The sequence below is a fragment of the Ipomoea triloba genome, chromosome 2, assembly GCF_003576645.1.
Source record: "Ipomoea triloba cultivar NCNSP0323 chromosome 2, ASM357664v1".
Taxonomy (NCBI): Eukaryota; Viridiplantae; Streptophyta; class Magnoliopsida; order Solanales; family Convolvulaceae; genus Ipomoea; species Ipomoea triloba.
In genome coordinates, this window is record NC_044917.1 from 25517756 (window position 1) to 25538185 (window position 20430).

Sequence of the window (20430 nt, forward strand, 5' to 3'; positions counted from 1 at the left end):
TTTGACAATTGTAAAGCTTAATTGCACTTTTTTTTTTTACTTAGGTGTTTGCAATTCTGACATTGCAAAATTTCAACAACATCATCATCGTCATTATTATTATTATTATTATTATTATTATTATTATTATTATTATTATTAGTATTCTATTGATAAAAAATAAAAATTTTAATAAAGTAATATGAAAGTGATACTACTTTTGAAAGAAGATAGAGAATTGCATGGATGAAGAATGAATACTGATTAATTGAAAATTTAGAGATATGACATTTTGAAAATGAGAGAAGATTGCAAAGATGTTCCTAAGGCTATCTTTATCCCTGAAAGGATAGCCTTTGCAAGATGATTTGACATGTCAAAGTCTTTTTTTTTTTTTTTTTTGGGTTATGTTTAGGTGTTATTGGTAGTATGCAGTAGTCTTTTTGTACTTTTTTTTTTTAAAAAATATTTTGGTTATTTTATTGTATTTTGATGTGAAAGTGGAATTACTTTTGAAAGTGAAAGAATATTGCATGAATATAAAGAAAATAATGAATTTCTCAAAAAAAAATAAAGAAAATAATGAATGAATTACAAATTTAATAATATGAAGATAGGACCCACTTTTGAAAGTAAAAGAATATTGCATGAATATAAAGAAAGAGTTAATTTAATTTTCGGTTCTAGATTTATAGGTGACAATCCACTTTTAGTCATTTTTTATTAGAACATTCACTTTTAGTCCTAGTATTATTTTGGCATGACCAATTAAGGTCCTTTATCAACAAATCAGGTAAAATATCGTTAAATACAATGACATTTCGGTCTTCAATTATGAATGTTTTAAAAAAAAAATAAACATAAAAAATATAGCGGTTCAACATACTCTGTATAAAAGAGATTGAAATGTCTTTGCATTTAACAATATTTCAACAATTTTGTTGCTGGAAGACCAAAATTGATCATACCACAATAATACTAAGACCAAAAGTGGATATTTTAATAAAAAGGGACTAAAAGTGGATTGTCACCTATAAATCTATGACCAAAAATGAAATTAACTCATAAAGAAAATAGTGAATGAATTACAAATTTAATGATATGAAGATAGGACCTACTTTTAAAAATGAGAGAGTATTCATAAATAAGGATAGCCAAAAGCCCAAAATGAGAGAATATTTCAAAAATAATGATAGCCTAAGCATCTCCAAGAGTTTAGTTTTTTTAGAAGAAAAGAGAATAAAGAGAGAAAACAGAAAAAGGAAAAATAAAAATAAAAATCAAAAGCACAAAAAAAAAAAAAAAAAAAAAAGGAAAAAAGGTCAAATACACCATCAAATTTTAACTGAAAAATCAATTAGCCTTTTAAACTTTTTAAAGGTACAATTACACTTATCAACAATTATTTTGATGTAATAAGACCCAAAAATCGATTTATGACCTTCTATCACAGGTCATTAGGGTTCTGACCACACTCCGAGAACTTTAAGGCGAAAAAGTGACCGGCGAACTTGCATCTAAAGTTGCAAATCCTATGGCGCAAGTGAAAAAGTTGTAGTTTGTAAAGCAACAAAGTTTACGTGAGAGGCAAATATGAAATATGATGTGGGATTAAATGCAAATGTGAAGGAAGGTAGCAACACCACAGAATGAATGCTCCATTTTCTCCAACACTTTCCTTCCTTCAATTTCTTTCTTTCTCAACTTGCAGAAAAGAAGGTCAGGTTACCTCCCTCCCGTACATGTACACATCTCATCTAAGTCACAAATGGCAGAAATGAGTAATAACACTAGTAGTAACAACTCTTGGCTGAGACATTGTTGGAATTTACAGGGGGGAATGGTTGGTGGGAAAATCAATTACCCCAAAGGGTTGTTGTTGGGTGTTTTACACAACTCAATCTAAAGAAAACTGCTCGACGCCTGAATCCTGTGTGTGGTTAATGACAAGCTATGTTGATGCATTCCATCAGAGGTTGTCTTTAAACCACTTCAGAGCACCATTTGCAACAGACCTGCAAATTTACGCAATCTTTAGTTCAGCACTAAAACACACAAACAAATTAAGCACAAGGAAGAGTATGTAGAAATATAATTCTCTGTAATTAAAAAAAATATACACTGGTTATTTTTCTTGATATATATTCTACAGTATATATGCAGGTTCATTTGCCTAGACCATTTATTCTTCTTGAGAGAGAAAGCACATATGCCACTTTGATGTACATTATGATTATCACCGGAGGCCGGAGGGTGGTGCAAAAGAGATACCCACACAATTATCAATCAGCAAGAGGATGTATGCACTATTGAAGATGCAAATTTTGTTGAGGCTGTCACATACCCAGGATTCATAGAATTTTATATATATATATATATATATATATATATATATATGAAGAAAGAAACAGTTCCATTATTAGTAAACTTGTTATTAGATTCCAGGACAATGGGTTTCAAGAATCTCAAATCATCTTTGGGAAAGGGTTGTCTTCAAAATTTGCCACATTAAATTTGAGCCATGAATTATTCATTGGTCAGCAGAACTAGTGTTTGAAACTCACTTTCCACGGAAAAAGTTTAATTGGCACTATGTGACCAAAATAGAAGGTATGCCATGAAGTTCTTGGCTGGAAAGAAACCATCATTTATTCAGAAAGTACCATGAATTTTAAGTGCAAAAAGAAGAGGTAAGAAATTTACCCAGCAAAATCTTTTAACTTTTTCCAGACGTCATCTGTGTCTTCGGATTCATCACTTTTCTCTGTACCAGAATCAGAATCAATTTTTGTTTCTGTACTTCTAGCTGCAATGAAAAGGCATTCAAATTGTGATATTAGAAAACTAGACATTATCATATCCTTTATGTATATATAGATTATATAGAACTTTGATTGAAGATCAGTTATTAATTTTATGCTGCTGACTAAATGAAAACTATTTTCACATTCTCATCACTTCCCTTTACAAGTACCTGAAATAATTAATGAAGACAAAATTTCATGCATACCAGCTTGCTGAACCTTGGGCTGAGTTTTAGTCCGAGCAATTGGGCTGCCATTCAATGAAGCAAGTTCCTCAAGCAACTCACGTTCCTTTGCACTGCATTGGGAACAAGAATATTCAGGTCCTTTTGCACTAATATCAGAGAACCTCTTCAGAAACACTACTTAATGTTTAATTATGTGAAAAACTCTGCATACCTGACACGCTTTGGTATACTAACTTTTATTGTGAACAAATGATCACCACGTATTGAGGGCTTATTAAGTTTAGGGGCACCTTTTCTTGCCAAGACAAGAACATCGCTAGGTTGAGTACCGGGAGGAATCTGGAGTTCAGTTATACCTTCAACTGTTTTAACCTGATAAAATATCAAATGTCATCAATATTTTATTATATTGACACTCTTTAAAATGTTATATAGATCTGCGGTCAATGAAGTAGACTCAAATTGATCAATTTTGATTTTTTAAAGCATCACAACTGATCTATAATTATAAAGCAACTATAGACATAGCATGAACTAGTATAAGCTCCACTCATCAGAATGTTTAAAGTAACACAACAAATTAAGTACACACTGCTGTATGAATATAGACTTTTAAGTAAGCATAGGTTTATATCATAAACCCAATTGCCCAAAGTAGTTGAGTTTTATGTTTAGTTTACAGTAGTATTTAGCGCATTCATCCCAAAATGTTAACAAAATCATTTAAGTTTTCAATACATGTGATAAACATGAATGCATGTAATGATAACAGGATTAACAGCCAACGGTTTGAGCAGATAAAATGCATACTGAAAATAGACATCCCAGAAACATGGTGATAGCATGTCAAACCCAAAAAAAAAAATTAAAAAAAAACAACAAAAAAAAACAAAAACAAAATAAAACAAACACCATAAATAGATGTAGGGTTGATCTATATAATGGTGTGATTTTGCCACAGTCAAAGCTGATAGTGAGACATCTATCAAAAACCAAGTTGTATGTGTAGCATATACCTTGACAACAGTTCCCAGAATCGCATCGAGATAACTAACTGAAATTGTCGACATTAGATTTATGCCATCTCTTTGAATCTCTGGTATCTCTTCGATGTCAAGATAGACAAAAAGGTCTCCAGGGGGGCCCCTGCAGACAAGGATAAAAGTGAATTTAGCAAAACAAAACAAAACTAAAGAAAAAAAGAAAAATAATATTTGCATGACCTTACAGCACTTCAATTCATAATGTCATACACACCTCTTTGGATTTTTTTCCCCCTTCTGCAACTTTTTCTTTTTAGACACTCATGCATGCACATGACTACATGAGTGCACAACACAGGTATAAAGGTTACTACTCATCAATAACTTATTATCACAAGCCCCATTAAAGTGTCTACCATACATAAGCAGTACCAAAACAGAAATTTATTGTGTCATACAACACTAAGCTGTCCAAACACTTCAGTATGAAATATCAAATATCATAAGGGGTCAGATATATGTAATTAAGGGACAATATCAAGTTCTTCACAGTACTTTAAAAAAAAAACAAAAAAAAAAAACAAAAACAAAAGCAAAAACAAAATGCTTCCCATCAAATAAGAAAAAGAAGCCTTGGTCAGAATAATTATTCAGGATATATATTTCAATATCAAAAATAAGCAAGTGATAAGTTCATATCCACATACCCCCTTGGACCTGCATCACCCTCACCAGCAACTCTGAGGATACTGCCCTTGCTCACTCCGGGAGGTATCTTGACTTTAATATCTTTCTTGACTCGTACCCGCCCCTTCCCTGAGCATTTACGACAAAACTCAGAAATCACTTCACCATTGCCTCCACAATTTGGACATACAGAAACCTATAAATTAACCAAAGTTTAAGTGTAAGGTATAAGGACTTTCTTCTATGAATAATAACAGAATATTATACTATGTCAAAATAAATAATTATAATAATAACAACAACAGTATTGTAAGAAAATGAAATGCAAGCCAATCCTAACACTAGGAGGAAGTATTGCATGAAGCAATAAAGATATAATTATTCCAACACAGCACACCATACTCTAATTTACTAAACAAGTAGAAATATCCTCTCAAAGCTCATTTCATGATATGTCCATGGTACTGCTTTTTGAATATCATTCTTGCTTCCACTATTGCACATTAACCAGGCTCGTCTACATGGAGACTGTTTTTACACAGAAAGTGAAGGAGCTCAAGATCATTTACTCTGGAGTGAAGAAAAAGAAAATGTTGAGGTATTCAAATCAAGTACCTTAAAACACATAAAGCACAAATTCACTTCACAACTCTAGCAAGAAAAAATCATTTATTTAACAAACTACTACATAGAATGCAAACTATGATTGGAAAGAATAAATGAGATCAGTGAGGCAAAATGCATGCTAATCAAGAACAGCAAAGTTTGTTATCCACTTTAATCTGTGTAGCAATAAGATCATATAAATAAAATCCTGGATGAATATAGATAACAAATAAGACTAGAGGAACACAGAGGATTTAGTTACCTGGGAAAACATGCCAAATGGTGTTTGCTCAGTTCTCATAACTTGTCCTCTGCCACCACATGTAGAACAAATTCTCATTTTGGAGCCCACTTTTGCTCCAGAACCAGCACAAACTTCACATGTTTCAAGATGTGAAAGTTCAAATTCTTTTTCAGCTCCAAATATAGCCGCTGAAAACTCTAATGTTATGTCGTAACTGAAAAGCATTTGAAAATTGAGTCAACAGTGGACATTCATAGAGAATACAAGAGCTAGGGCACAAAAGATATGCATGACTAGGACATCCGTTCATTTTCAAGTCATTTCAAGCATGGTATATATGATGATAATAGTATAATACTCAGTGCATATTTACTACCCAGCTCTTTTTAAAATATGTTTAGGTTACATACGTCTTGTTACTTTGAGGTTTTCCAATGATATAGAAAGACAACTGGTCTTCAAGTCCATTTTCACGCCTAAGACTCAAGCATGAAAATTGACTGATGAACTATTCATTCTGGCAGTATTCTCTACCACGTTGTACTGTCAATCATGTGAGCATATATTCAGCAGTATACTCATTCAATAACGTCGTACAAACTATGCATGCAATTACCAATGGTCATAGCTTAGATGAATACATGATGTTAAAATATTCATCAATCCTTACCGTAAATCTTCACCCTTGGTAACAGTGCTACGACGACCTGTTGCAGTTCCAAAGCCAGCTGCATCCATTCCAAAATTGCCAATACCAGATCCAAAAAATGTCTCAAACAGATCAAAAGGGTTTGTCTGCAAAAGATCCAACAGAGAATGCATCAGACAGATGAGGGGAAAAATTTATTCCTGCAAGTATCATATTGTTTAGCAACATGAAAGCTTTTCTCCTATGGGGCCTAGACCCCAATCTAGTTGCCATCATGGACCCTAGCATTAGCATATCTTTCTTAAAAACTTCTCTGCCAATTATAAAAAAAAAATACCACACACACACAAAGTTATTAAAAAGCCAACTTTGTAAGTTCTGGATAATAAAAATAAAGTAAAATTTATATTAAATGAAACCCCTAGTATGCCTTGACATGGTTGCAGTGGGTCAGACCATCTTAAACAATGAATCAACGTCAGCAAAAATTAACCTTAATTTTGACCAAGAGAGCAACTAGATAAAATTGCTTCTATGAACACAAACAAAAAGGGAAAAAGTAAACCAAAGGATCTGGATTGAAATTATTAATAAATATATTTTAGCTAAAGAGTTCAAAATGGATCTGATGCTTAATAAAATTGAAGTTAAAGTTTTTTCCACTCTATGGTACATAAATTTCATTGTATGATAAAATTCCAATATACCTTATATACTTGGGAAGTAGAAAGGGAATTCAAGCAAAAGAAACAACCAAGAAAAGCTAATAACATCGGTAAGATACCTCAATATCAATTCTGTTATAGTCTCACACATTATGGTAATTGTTAACTGTATTTCCCATATCACTGTATTGGAAAATCCAATCACACAAGAACAAAAGAAAAAGCATCCCAATGAGAAAATAGGCACAAATGCACAATAAAGTAATTCTATAGCAGCTTAGCTGTGGAAAAATAACATACACCAGAGCAAAGTAGAAGACTCAAACATGTTATGAGTTACCGTATAAGCACCAGCTTCAGCCCCTACGGTACTTCTAACCCCAGCTTCCCCGTATTGATCGTATAGAGCTCTCTTTTTGTCATCTGATAATACCTAAATAGGATTATATTTTCCAATTCAAGATCACATTAGATCAACAAAACTCATGAAGTAGACATCATCAAATACTACACAGGAAAGTTCTTCCATACCAATTTGTACCAATGCCGGATGCTAAACATGGTAAGGGATGGGGAACATTTTATAATTTGACAAAAATGTACAAATTTACAAAAATATACTCTGCCCCTTACCATTTTTCGCATCCGAAATAGTTACAAATAGCCTTGGAAGCGGCTCCCACATAATATATAATAGATAAATCATGGTTAAAAAATGAAAACTAATTAACAGAGGAATCAGATTATAAGTCCAACTGTTACCTCATAAGCATCTTTAATCGCCTTAAATTTTTCAGTCGCTTCAGGTGCCTTGTTGACATCAGGGTGGTACTAAGAAGAAGATGAAAAGGCCAGATGAAGATTATCAGGATTCAGGAAAACTAATTAATGTACTTTTTAGTGCTACTCTAGTACTCTATCTCTGAAACCCATAAAAATGGCGAAGCAAGAGAACTCAGAAGCAAGGAAATACTTAACCAGTAAACCCAAAACATAACAAGAGGAAAGTAATTTTGATAATTTACACAACTATGAACATATAAAATCTTCAAATCATCAATTTCCTAATTCAAAGTTTTGAATTAAGCAAGTGGCGAGATTATATAAATTAAGTGGGGGTGACAAATAGGTTGGAAACATGCTCTTCAAAGGGAAAAAGAAAGACCATTTTAAAAATAAAAATACAGAAAATAAGTACTTTTATAATGCCAAACAGTGACTGCTCATAAGTAGAGATGAATTTACAGAACATCAAATTTGTAGGGGCACGTAACAATTTTGTCCTTTAACAATAAAGCTCATTGACAAATAGAGAACTAAACACATTCAATTTATGAAATAAGCTTATACAAACACACACAAACTTGACCCATTGAGTAGGTGTCAATCCTAATTATTCATTTTGGGCTTAAGTCAAATCACTAACTGTAGACCTAACTGCCAGAATAGGAAGCTAGACAGCCAAGGTGTGGTGCTCCAATGCATGTAGTACTTTAGCAGTGACTCACACAAAGAAAACAGAGCTTAATTTCTGCCACTAGACTAGAACTAGAAGAAATTTGCCATTAAATGTGAACTTTAGGTACAAGAAGAGACCATTTACACAGCAGGGCCAAATTGGCCACTAGTGAAAATATCAGAGAGTACAAGTCTGGTGTATTTTTATTAGCCAAATACTACTAAATTTGCTTACAGTTTAAACTAGCAGACACCCAAAACAGTAGAACAGCTTATCAGTTAATTCAATCCCGTAGCCAGGGACATATCTTCAGAACTAGAATAACATACTGGCAAACAATCAGAAAATATCCAACTCAATTATCCCTAAATACAAACATTATAAACACTGTATGACATAATAAATAAAAAGAAAGGTGAAAATAGATAGAAGCAATACAATGCCAAATTAATATGATTAATATAAATAAGTAATTACTACTGCCGCTAATCGTTTCAGTACCTCACGAGCTAACTTCCGATAAGCGGCCTTAATCTCTTTACTGCTAGCAGATTTGGAGACCCCGAGAGTGGAGTAATAATCAGCTGCGGCGGCCACCACAAATCTCCCGAACCGCCTCGCCGATATCTTCCTATCGTACTGAGACGAAGTGGAAGAAGAAGAAGAGAGGGAGATGGAAATCAGGAACCTCTTGTGGGACCAGAGATGGGTCCCACCGGCAAAAAAGGTAGAAGACGAAGAAGGAAGAGGCGGGAGAGAAGGGCGGAGTGAGAGAGAGGCCGTGCAGGCCATTGTGGCGGAAGTCATTGGGCGTGCGAAACTACACGCGCCACCCAAGCGTTCGATGATTTGCCTAGGAGAAAAAATGGAGGGAGCGGTTGATTTTGCACATTTCTTAAAGTTCGGAGAGCAGAGGCGGTTTTCTATGGTCGGAAAGAGATGGAGGAATATGAAGGTGGGAGCCAATGGATGTGGTGCGACGCGCTTCTATTTCTACCTCGTTTTTGTCTTTTTTTTTTTTTTATATAATTAGTAAATATATTGCTGTAGAGTTGTCCAAAAATGTGTGAATGTAGAGGTTTCAAAATGTGAATGTAGAGTATAGAAATCGTGAATGTAGATTTATGATTGTATGAATGTAGAGTTGCCCAGAAATGTGTGAATGTGGAGGTTTCAAATTGTGAATATGGAGTATAGAAATCGTGAATGTAGAGTTATGCATGTGTGAACCTGTAATAGAGTTAAGAAGTTCTAGCAACTTGTACCTAGCCCTGTAATGTGTGAATGTGGAGTTCTCAAGTTGTGAATTTAAAGTATAGGACCTGTGAATATAGAGTTTTGAATGTGTGAATGCATAACAGTGATAATATAGTTACTAAACATATAATCCTGTAATGTGTGAATGTAAAGTTTACAAAATGTGAATGTAAAGTATAGTGTATGTGAATTTAGAGTATAGTGTATGTGAATGTAGACCTAAGTCCACCTTGCAAGGTGGACCTAGGTCCACGGCATAACAACCCCACGTTTACCTAAACAACATTGTAATAATGAAAAAAAAAAAAAAAAAAACAAGATAATTTTTCCAATGTTTGTTGGTGGAAAAACATCAAATTCTAAAACATATTTATGCCTATGATAATTATATCTAAAATTAAATTATGATTAATATACATAATCTATATCTATAAATAAAAAGTACGAATTTGAAACCTCAGAGTTGACAGGCTTTAATTTAAACAGAGGGAAGAATTGACCAAGGATCAAATAAAAATTGAATAGTTGAAGATTTAATCATGTTCAATCAATAGTTGATGACCAATTGTAAATTATACTATAGACGAGTGACCATTTTGAATATTTACTCTTATTATAGCTACATAGGGCACCAACCTAGACACCCTTATTTGACCCCATTCATGTTTCTTTTTTGTTAAAGTATAAGTGGTTAGTTATTTGTAATTAGTGGCAGGTATCGGCAGAAGTCAGTAGTCATGGCCACGGTTCGGTTCTGGTTCCGAATCGGCGGTTTTCAGTTCCGAAATCGATCAAATCAGAACCGAACCTTCTATGACGGTTCCGGTTTGAACCGGATTTTTTTTTTATTTTTTTTTGTAATTTTTTTATTTTTAAAATTGTCCAAATTCAACAATTAATATTTTTTGTTGAAAAGTTTCCATTCTAAAATGTTTTTAAAATAGTTATATTAAATATTTAAACTTCAAAGTTAAATTATATTAAAAAAAATTGTGATAGTTGAATTTAAAATGTTATTTAAAGTTTAAACTTTAATCAAATAATAATTAAACTTTAACCAAATAGTAAAAAATAACTATTTTTTTTACTTTTCCCGGTTTAGAACCGGAAACGAAAGTACAGTTCTGATTTGGTCTAGTTCCAACAGTGCACGGTTCGGTTCGAACCAAACGTGGTCATTCCTAGAAGTCAGCAGTCGACTTGTAGTGGTAGCACCCTCCAGAAGTAGTCTGACGTCAACAAGAGCTTGTAGGCGTGACTAGGTACTTGCCTTAAGGGGACCCTAGTTTAGTAGAAAGGAAACCATGTCCTCTGTTTCATCATCGCATGGAGGTATTTTACACATGCAAAAGTAATAGCTCTGCCAATTGAGAGGGAAGTGGAAATGGCTTTAGGAGGTGGCCAGTTGGACAAAGAAAAACATCTCCTCCCACTTTTTGTGGGAGGACTCGAGGCCAACAAACATGCGGCAGCCATCCCTTTAGGAGATTGGGATATAACCAGGGGAAGTGGTTCCTACTGAGGTTACCTAGAACAATTGGGAGAAGAGAGTTGTCGTTTGTCAGAGGCTGAGTGCCTCACAAATGGTGATGAAGCAAAATTGGGACTAATTGGTAGGGTATTACACCGAAGAATTAAAAAAATTGGGAAATTAAAGGGTGAACTGGCACTCAAAAGTCATAGTGAACCGTGTGGTAATGGATACCTTTGTAACCCCCTACTAGGAGATCATTGATAAAACGGTGCCCAACCGATTTTACCTTGGTAGTGGGGCTTAGCAAAAGCCTCTTAAAAGTCGAGGTTGGAAGTAGTAAGATTGGAGTAGTAGGCGACAGGAGGTTGCACATCTTCAAAGAAGCCTCGTCCACGAAATTTATCACCGAAGGGGGAAGAATAGACTGAAGGGGGCTGGATTTAAAGGAGTAGATGAAGTAGGGTCGGGAAATGCAGTTAGTTGAAAAGTGGAGGCTAAGGGGTTACCCCTTAGTGAGAAGGATCAGAAGGAGATAGGGGAGGAGAGTTGCCTGAGGACAACATGGTTAACACAAAGCAAAGAAGAAGGAGGGAACATACCTGCATGGAAAGAAAGGAGACGGATTGATGGACTGACTACTTAGAGAGAGTAAAGAGTTAAGTTGCAAAGACTTGGGTTGGAACTTGCTACTATGATAAAAGGTGAGTATATGTAAAACTTGGAGGGTAGAAATGCTTGGGTATTTATAGGTAGGGGTAGATAATAATATTGTGACACATGGCAACAATATATGGCCTGGGGTGAAATGACTGTGATGGGATCGTTGACATGAAAGAGAAGCTAAAACAATTCAAATATGAAATTAATGGCAGGAAATTAAAAAATCATGTAGGTTAGTGCATTGAAGGCGCAATCAATTATTTATGGGAAGCAATAACTTTGGAAGGTAAGGTGGTTGGGTTAGTCTACAATTTGACTGGAGGCTTGAAAAAGGAATCGTGCTCAGTTTTATCGCATATCCTTGAAAAATGAGTCGGTAACAAAGTTAGGTCGATTTGAGATTTGACTGGATGCATAAAAAAGGAGTCGGTGCTTAGTCTTATCGCGCCCTCCTTGAAAAAATAGTTGGTTACAAAGTTGGGTCGATTTAAGATTTGACTAGAGGTCTGAAAAGGAGTTGATGCTCAATCTTTTCACACTTCCTTGAAAAAGGAGTTGGTAATGAAGTCGAGTCGATTTGAGATTTGATTGGAGGCCTGAAAAAGGAGTCTGTGTGCTCAGTCTTATTGTGTCTCCTTAAAAAAGGAATGAGTAATGAAGTTGGGTCGATTTGAGATTTGACTGGATGCATAAAAAAGGAGTCGATGCTTAGTCTTATCGCACCTCCTTGAAAAAAGAGTTGGTTACAAAGTTAGGTCGATTTAAGATTTGACTAGAGGTTTGAAAAAAGAGTCGGTGCTCAGTCTTATCGCGCTTCCTTGTAAAAGGAGTTGGTAACGAAGTTGGGTCGATTTGAGATTTGGCTAGAAGCTTGAAAAAGGTGTTGGCGTTTAGTTTTATCGCGCTTCCTTGAAAAATGAGCCAGTAACAAAGTTTGTTCAATTTGAGATTTGACTTGAGGTTTGAAAAAGGAGTCGACGTTCAAACTTATCGCGCCTCATTGAAAAAAGAGTCGGCAACGAAGTTTGGTCAATTTGAGATTTGACTAGAGACCTAAAAAGGTGTCGACGCTTAATCTTATTGCGCCTCTTTGGAAAAGGAGTCAGTAATGAAAGTTGAGATGCTCCTATGTAGGTCAGCGAAGGAGTATGGGTGGTCAATCTTTTTAGGCTAATTACTTTCTTGTGTCGTCAACACTATGAGCAATATGAAAGTGAGGGACTAGATGATGGATCGGGGACTACGTGTACCCAGTCGTGGCGATTACAGAAGCTATGTTTCATGTAATCATTAGGCGTAATTATGGAGCATTAATGTAGTCATTTAATTGGTTTGCTGCATGTATAAATACACGCCGAGGGCATCGTGTAGGGGGTTCAAACATTTTCTCAGTAATATGTATGACCTCATATAGTCAGTTTTGGCTCCGGATAATATGGAACTAGACGGTTTCGATTCCATAACCGAAAAAAAATTATGTTTAAATAGGTATGTATGACTACAAATGATCTATTTTTAAAAAATTTCACTTTGTTCTCAAACTTTCAAGTTCTATACATCTATGCTTTCACTCTTCCAAGTTCTAGCTACATTATAAATTACAGAGTTTTGCAAACATTTTTCTTACCAAACTCCCTCTCCATACTCTCATTCTCTAAAATTTGAGTACTTCTACAATTCTCAATATATCTCTATGACTCTAATCTCCATTCCTTTAGTTTACATTTTTATTTATCTCTACAACTCTACTATTATCGTTTTTATACTTTTAAATGGAATGGTTCAAGCAGAGCATATTTCTCTTATGATGGCCAGGCTAGTGGCAGTCGTAGAAAGCGTGGTAAGTCTTCTTCTTTTGAACCTCCACGACATTTGGTTCATGGGTTTCTAAGTGATTGTAAGTATTGTTATCGGTATGTATTTTGTATTATTGATCTAAGTACAATGAGCAGTACAATAGTATTAGAATGTACCCCCCTCAGTCTACAACATGCCACCACTTATACTCCAGGTGCAACGACTCTTCTTCTGTGAGTTGTAACGGACAGCATAATGGTGAGCCCTCAATTGTACGGTAGTGGAGCCGTTGATAATAACTCTCCTCTTCAATGTGTAGTCTTTGCATAACTGGTGGGCGTTTGTCTTCTTTGGGTCAATGCTTGTGGTTCGGGTCGGGTGTTGTTTCCCAATTACTCTGTCACCAATACCCCTACTCCCTAGCCAGTGAGAGTGGTTGAGGTAGCTTGGGAGTAATCTTTCTGTTATTTACCGCCTCCTTCGATCCTGCATCTACTTTGTCTGGTACGCTCCCTCTTCAAGTTTTTTTTGTCGAACGGTAAGAATTGTGGCCGAGGCACGGGACCTCGGCCGATCTTGGCCGAGGCAAGGCCTCGGCTATTGTGGCTGAGGCATGACCTTGGCCATTTTTTTTGTTTTTTTTCGAACGGTAAGAATTGTGACTGACCTTGAAGAAAATCTAGATTATAATTGCCATTGACAAACATACGAAATGTATTTTTCACAATTGTTGAAATATGGTCCGCGTAAGACGGTAATAGCATATGTGTTGGGATTTCAACTTTTGCATATCTATCATTCGGTCCACCTATCTTCTCATCGCTGATAACAGCAATCCAATCAGCAAAATCTTGTAATGATTTTAGGTCAACACCACGCTGAAACGCACTTAGTCAAAGATTTTTGGTAAGTCTCAAAACCTTGCACCTGTTCCATAGATAAGATGAATTTATAGCTGAAGAAACAAAATCTTGTCTTGTACCCTTAGGGACTACATGTAGAATCTGACGAAAGTCCCCACCTAAGATAATTGTTTTCACCCCAAATGTCTTTGTTGAGCTGTGAGGGTCTGCAAAATATAGAGTTGCGCAAACTTTGTTTGAACATCATCCGAAGGCAATAAACTACCAATACGATGAAAATTTTGTCCATTTATACGGAATATAAGGAGGCGCAGTACCATTGTTAAGCGATCTATCAATCTTACCACCCATCGACGTGAAGCAAAACATGTGATATGACCTTATATTTTGCAAGAAACATTTGTTCTTATCACTTCTAACAAAAAAGAGATCATATAACTTTTTGGAAGGCTTTATCATTAATGGCTGCTTTATCTTCCCATTTACACAACACAATGAATACTTAGGGGAATTATTTGATTTTGAATTGGTTGACCTTTTTTTGTACAAACAAATAGAATTACAATGCTCGCAAACATAGTCTGGATCACCAAAGTCTAAGTAATCAACTGAAATGGAAAATAAAAAAAGATTAATACTTATTTCAACTTTTGTACTAATCACAATTTATTTTTCAATGTAATATTTTAACTCACCATGGTTTGAATTGATATTTCCTTGATGTGGTTCAACAACATCCTCAAACTCTGTAATTAAATTCATTACATGTTGTATTGGTTGGACGTCAGTTGTTGGTGATGGATAAATCATACCCGAACATAGAGTGGGTTGGCCCAGGGAGGGAATACGTGGGCCGACCCGAGCCCCACCTAAGTCGGACCCGTCCGGCTAGGCCTCGGCCGACCTCCGGGGCCGACCTCCAGGTTCGACCTCTAGGGTCGTCTCGGGCGAGACCCTGAGTCTCGCGTGGCCTGGTCTAAGCCTCGGCCGACCTCGGGGGTCGGCTCCGAGACCCCGAGTCTCGCGTGACCCGGTCTTTGCGGCTTGGGAAGCGGTCCAAGGCCGTTAGAAGACTTCTCCTCCCATCTCTCCGGTTAGTTAGGCCTAAAATTAGTATAAAAACATGCAATATTGTCCTATTAAGACATCTTCATCATACTTTGTCCTAACGACATTCTTGTCCTATTATTACACAATCTTGTAATATCTTTATCCTTTATTCAATATATAAAATGTAAATGTCCAATTGATACATGATTGAATATAATAAATAGTTCAAATGTTCAATTGGTACATGTTAGGATATTGGCCTAATTATTTGTCACACATTAGGTTAAGATTAAATGTAGTTTTAATTTTTTCTAGACTGCTTGGACCTATTCCTGGTGCTACTTCAGAACCTGCTTCAGCTTGGTATTTGAATCATTCTGTGTCCGTCCGAAAAGTGTGGCGTTGATTTAAAATGCATGGTGATGAGTCTTTGGTGGGGATCTAACGTATGGTGAATTACAGCCAGGAGTGGGATTGTTTGTTAACTATAAAAGGAAAGGCTTTGTCACTCATTTTCTTACACGCCTTACGAGAGTATTGGGAATGGAATCAGATTAAATCATCAGCCACTTTCTTTATCATATTTCAGTTTACAAAGCATTAGCTTATGACTTTCTTATTCTCTATTCAACTATGATGCTGGAGGTTGCGGAATTATGCTCAGAAGAATTATACAGCGTATGAAGACTTGGTGATTGGCTTGCACGAATTCATCCACGACTGTAGTTTTTGAAGAAATAAGTTTGTACTCAACGTAGTCCATTGTTGAATGGTGTTGGTATTTTTATTTCTTGTAATTCTTTGTGTTTCTTAGTGGATTGGGTTTTTGTGAGTGGCCCCGCATATGTAGGAGTATTGTTCCGAACTACGTTAACAATCCTGGTTGTCGTAGTTTCAGGTTTATTTATTCTATAGCTTAAGTTTTAATTTGATTAAAATTAAGTAGACATCGTTAGGTTGTGAATTCAAGACTCATGATCTATTTCATAAAATACCTCCAAGGTACACTTTGATCCGTTACTTGTCATACCCCCTATAATCTTATTGGATTTATTGATTCGGGCTAACTGGTTAATTAAATTCATCAATTGGATTGACTTTTTGTGCAGTCTCAATTGTAGTACAACAATTATGTTGCGAAACTAATTTAAATGAATATTTTAAATTAATATAAAAATAATAAAAATATAAAAATAATAATGTTTTTTAGGTTAATGTAGTAAAATAATTAATTTGAGGAAAACCATTTATATCTGAATCCAAATATAGTGTTAGATTTAAGTCAAATGCACGAACATGATGCTTGGTTGGAGGTGACTTATCAGTTATCACAAACATACATGACTTTAGAGCATTTAATTGCCTTTAATTACAGGAATGACTTATAATAAAAATGTTAGTGCATTTACCATAGTCAATTAAATTGTATTATTGTTATTAATATATTGATTATTTTTTTATTTTTGAAATACTATTGACCTTGTTACATGTAGTATCTGTCCATATACTTTCTCAACCTATTGAAGCCCAACAAAGTCAACATTGCTCCCACTGAGACTCGAACCTAGGAGGAATCTAAGAAAAAAAAACATTGTTCATTCAACGTCGGTCATATTGTCATTCGCACATAGGAGGAATCTAAGAAAAAAAATATTATACTTTAAATTATAATAATGTATGGAACTATTATTTGGACAACATAGTATACTTACCATTAGTAACAACAACTAGGTGTACAAAGTGAACTTTGAAATACACCAAATACATGTAGTTGATTTGTTTTATGTGCAAAATTATTAATGGACGGCGTTCCAATATTTTCATTACATATCATGTCTTTATTTTCTAAAAAAAAAACCAAAATTCCACATTATTATTTATTTGAAGTAACAAAATTGTTGAACGCCCATTATATTTATATAATTTATATAATATAAAACAGTTGATCATCCTCATATTAATACAATAAAGATTTAAAAACAAAAAAAAAAACTAAAATTTTAATAATGAATCAAATACTTATAATAATAATAATAATAATAATAATAATAATAATAATAATTGACAAAATATATAATATTAAAAATTTAATTTTCAATAGTGGTTTCCAAAAATAATATTAAACATACTAACAATATTTGTGTCAAAATATAAGAAACCATGGCTTATATTATTTTCGAAAACACTAAATAATTTACAATTGGACAAATATCTTATAAAATAATAATAATAATAATAATAGTAATACTAATACTAATAATATTAATACTAATAATATTAATGCACATAAATAATTCAAATGTAATAATAATAATAATATATTAGTAATAATAAAAATGAAATGGTAATATTAAACAATGTCTCACCCACTTCCGGCACGGGTTACTGGCGATTTTTTGTATTTACCTACATGCATCTACCACCTTGTCTAACTTAGACATTCAATAATATAAGATATGAAAGATGACCAATGACTCTAAGCAACCTTACTCTAAAGGAAGTCTGTTGTCTACAAGATTCGAACAGGCGAAATTTTACAAGAAAATACATGCATCTACCACCTTGTCTTGCTTATCCATTCAATAATATAAGATATAAATGATTGAAGGTCGGAGTTGAATCCATGCATTGAAGGGCGAAGTCGAATCCATGCATCTACCACCTTGTCTAACTTAGACATCATAAAAAAATAAAATAAAAAAGTAAATGCATTTTTGGCAAAGTTCCCGCTCTGTTCAAACGCTGCCGTGCTGCCGTTTAGGGATAAGAAGAGCAGTAAATGCATTTTTGGCAAAGGTCTCGCTCAGTTCAAACGCTGCCGTTTAGGGATACGGAGGAATGCATATGGTTGTTCGACTTAGAACGAAACCCGTAGTAAAAGGGATGTGGTTATTCGACAGTTCGACTGTCAACTTCTCTATGCTTTTGTTATTTATGGTGCCTCTTGGGATAATCATTTTAATTAAATCTTTGGCTTTTCGATGAAAGCCTATTCCATATCCGAAATAGACAGTGTATGTATCTTGGCTTTCCGATGAAAGCCTATGCCATATTCAAAAAGCCTCAAGAGTTTTTTTTCCTAGCAATAAAACACCCAGATATAATCCGTTTGAGCGTAAACTGCAGCAATTTGTTTTCGTATAAAATTGCAAATCATCATCAACGGAAAAAATGGCTCAAAGCTGTAGAAGAACAATTCCTGTATTTTCATGGCGGCGACGGATGAGGCTGTAGACGGTGGGACGTGGAGAAGGCTCAAACCATCATGCATGCAAAAAAAAAAAAAAAAAAAACACAACAACAACAACAAAAGAGAATAATGATGGAAAGAGATGGACAAAAAGGAGTCAGACATGAAGAAACCACCTTCTACAGGTAGAGATTGTGGATTGTCCTTCTATCTTTTCAAATGTGTCAAAAGTAAATAGAAATATAGAGTGCCATGAAGAGATTTAGTCATTTCCATTAAGGGTGTGTTTGGAAACCCGAAAAATGATTTCCGGAAATCATTTTTCTGGTTTTTGGTGTTTGGGAAGGGAGAGTCAATGGAAAATAGCATCTTGGTCAATAGAAAATGAGCCCCATTTTGTGAAAAATGACTTCCCCTTTTTTTTGGGAAGTCATTTTCCGGATTGCTTGTTCCTTCACCTTGGGCTCCCTTCCGCCTCTTTAACACAAACTGATCGCCGACGGACAGAGAAACCAGTTGACTGACGGTGACTGGTTTTGGACTGGCCGACGGCGACTGGTTACCAGTCCGCCAGGTTTCCAAACCAGTCGTGGCCGACTGGTTTCACGGAAACCAGTGACCAGTGAAACCGTTTTATTTTTTAATTTTTTTAAATATTTTTGTTGTGATTTTGTTGATTGTTATATTTGTTATAAATGTTGTTATATTTAAATAAATTAATTAAAATATTCAATTTTACAATTTTGTTCATTTTCCTGTCTATTTTCTGGAAAATGAACCAAACACTCAAAGATAGTTTTCTGCTTTGCAACCAAACACAAGAAAGGAAAATGATTTTTGGAAAATGACTCATTTTTCAAAAATTATTTTACAAAAGTCATTTTCCAGCTTTCCAAACACACCCTAAGAAAAGAACATAAGATCAAATTAGAACAAGAATCATTTTAAAATGTCAACAACTTAGAAGAGATTGAAGAAGTGTTACAGTAAATATGAAGACAGTTCTGTAGACAGTGATTTAAGTTGTGTTGCAGATATGAACATCCATTTATCTCTTTTGTAGTTTGTACTGCAATTTTTTTTGGTATTGTATTCAATAATAATAGTTGACTAAAAATATCCTTTTATTTTTTATTTGTTTGGATTGTATATAAATAGATATATTAGAGCATTCTTGGATTGAAATATGAAAATTTAATTAGTTTAGTCACATACAGGTACAGAGAGTTTAAGCGATGCAGTTTTTCAAGCTACTGTCAAAAACATGAAAGCAGCAATAGTAAAGACATTGAATGTTGGTTTAATTTATTTTACTTTTTTAGTATGAAAGCATGAAAGAAGCAATAATTATTAGTATGTATATAGGTTTTTTAGTTTTTGTAAAACAGTTTAGTTTCATTTATTTTGTTGTATTCATCTTTTACTGTAAACATAATTAGGAAGCAACCATTGCAGCTCAAGGAATTGCCTCAAAAACCAAATATGGCTACAGGATTTCAATAATATAAGATATTTAAGATTTTGAAGGTCCTACCGGGAGTCGAACCCAGGTCGCTGGATTCAAAGTCCAGAGTGCTAACCACTACACCATAGAACCAATTAATTGTCCAAATTATTGTTCACCTTTGTATTCCATTCCTCTATTTGGAAAATGCTTAAATCTTATGGCAAATAAGCACAAGTGCTAATGAGAATTGAACTTGGAAAATAATTTCGTTGTTGCCCAAATTCGAAACTTAAAATGTTAAACCTGGGTTTCGAACCAAAGAAAATGGTTTAATTTAGTTTAAAGTAAGGTTTGACCCCTTAACCTCATGATTAATATTTAAGATCTTTTCCAATTAGATCTAGGATATTGAAAAATCGAGGTTACTG

The 20430-nt window shown here is 34.5% G+C and overlaps 1 protein-coding gene and 1 non-coding gene across 2 annotated transcripts; both read right to left on the reverse strand.

Moving 5' to 3' along the window:
• Positions 1–1571: 1571 nt before the first annotated feature.
• LOC116009997 (chaperone protein DnaJ) lies at positions 1572–9232 on the reverse strand. The gene is made up of 11 exons (XM_031249236.1): positions 8766–9232; positions 7568–7636; positions 7146–7238; positions 6162–6286; positions 5510–5705; positions 4662–4837; positions 3988–4117; positions 3183–3343; positions 2990–3081; positions 2683–2785; positions 1572–1994 (listed from the first exon to the last, which is right to left on the reverse strand). The coding sequence occupies exons 1-11, from the start codon at positions 9069–9071 to the stop codon at positions 1949–1951; spliced, it is 1497 nt and encodes a 498-aa protein (XP_031105096.1). The 5' UTR covers positions 9072–9232; the 3' UTR covers positions 1572–1948.
• Positions 9233–20080: 10848 nt separating this feature from the next.
• On the reverse strand, positions 20081–20152 carry TRNAQ-UUG. The gene has a single exon. It is a non-coding gene; the product is annotated as a tRNA-Gln (tRNA).
• Between the last annotated feature and the right edge of the window lie 278 nt (positions 20153–20430).

Excerpts from the sequence above, each read along its gene's own strand:
- LOC116009997 (XM_031249236.1), bottom strand. The coding sequence starts at position 9,071 with ATGACTTCCGCCACAATGGCCTGCACGGCCTCTCTCTCACTCCGCCCT. Across the intron at positions 3,344-3,987 it reads TTCTGGGAACTGTTGTCAAG|GTTAAAACAGTTGAAGGTAT; the intron begins GTATATGCTACA and ends ATATTTTATCAG. Across the intron at positions 2,786-2,989 it reads GCCCAAGGTTCAGCAAGCTG|CTAGAAGTACAGAAACAAAA; the intron begins GTATGCATGAAA and ends TTTTCATTGCAG.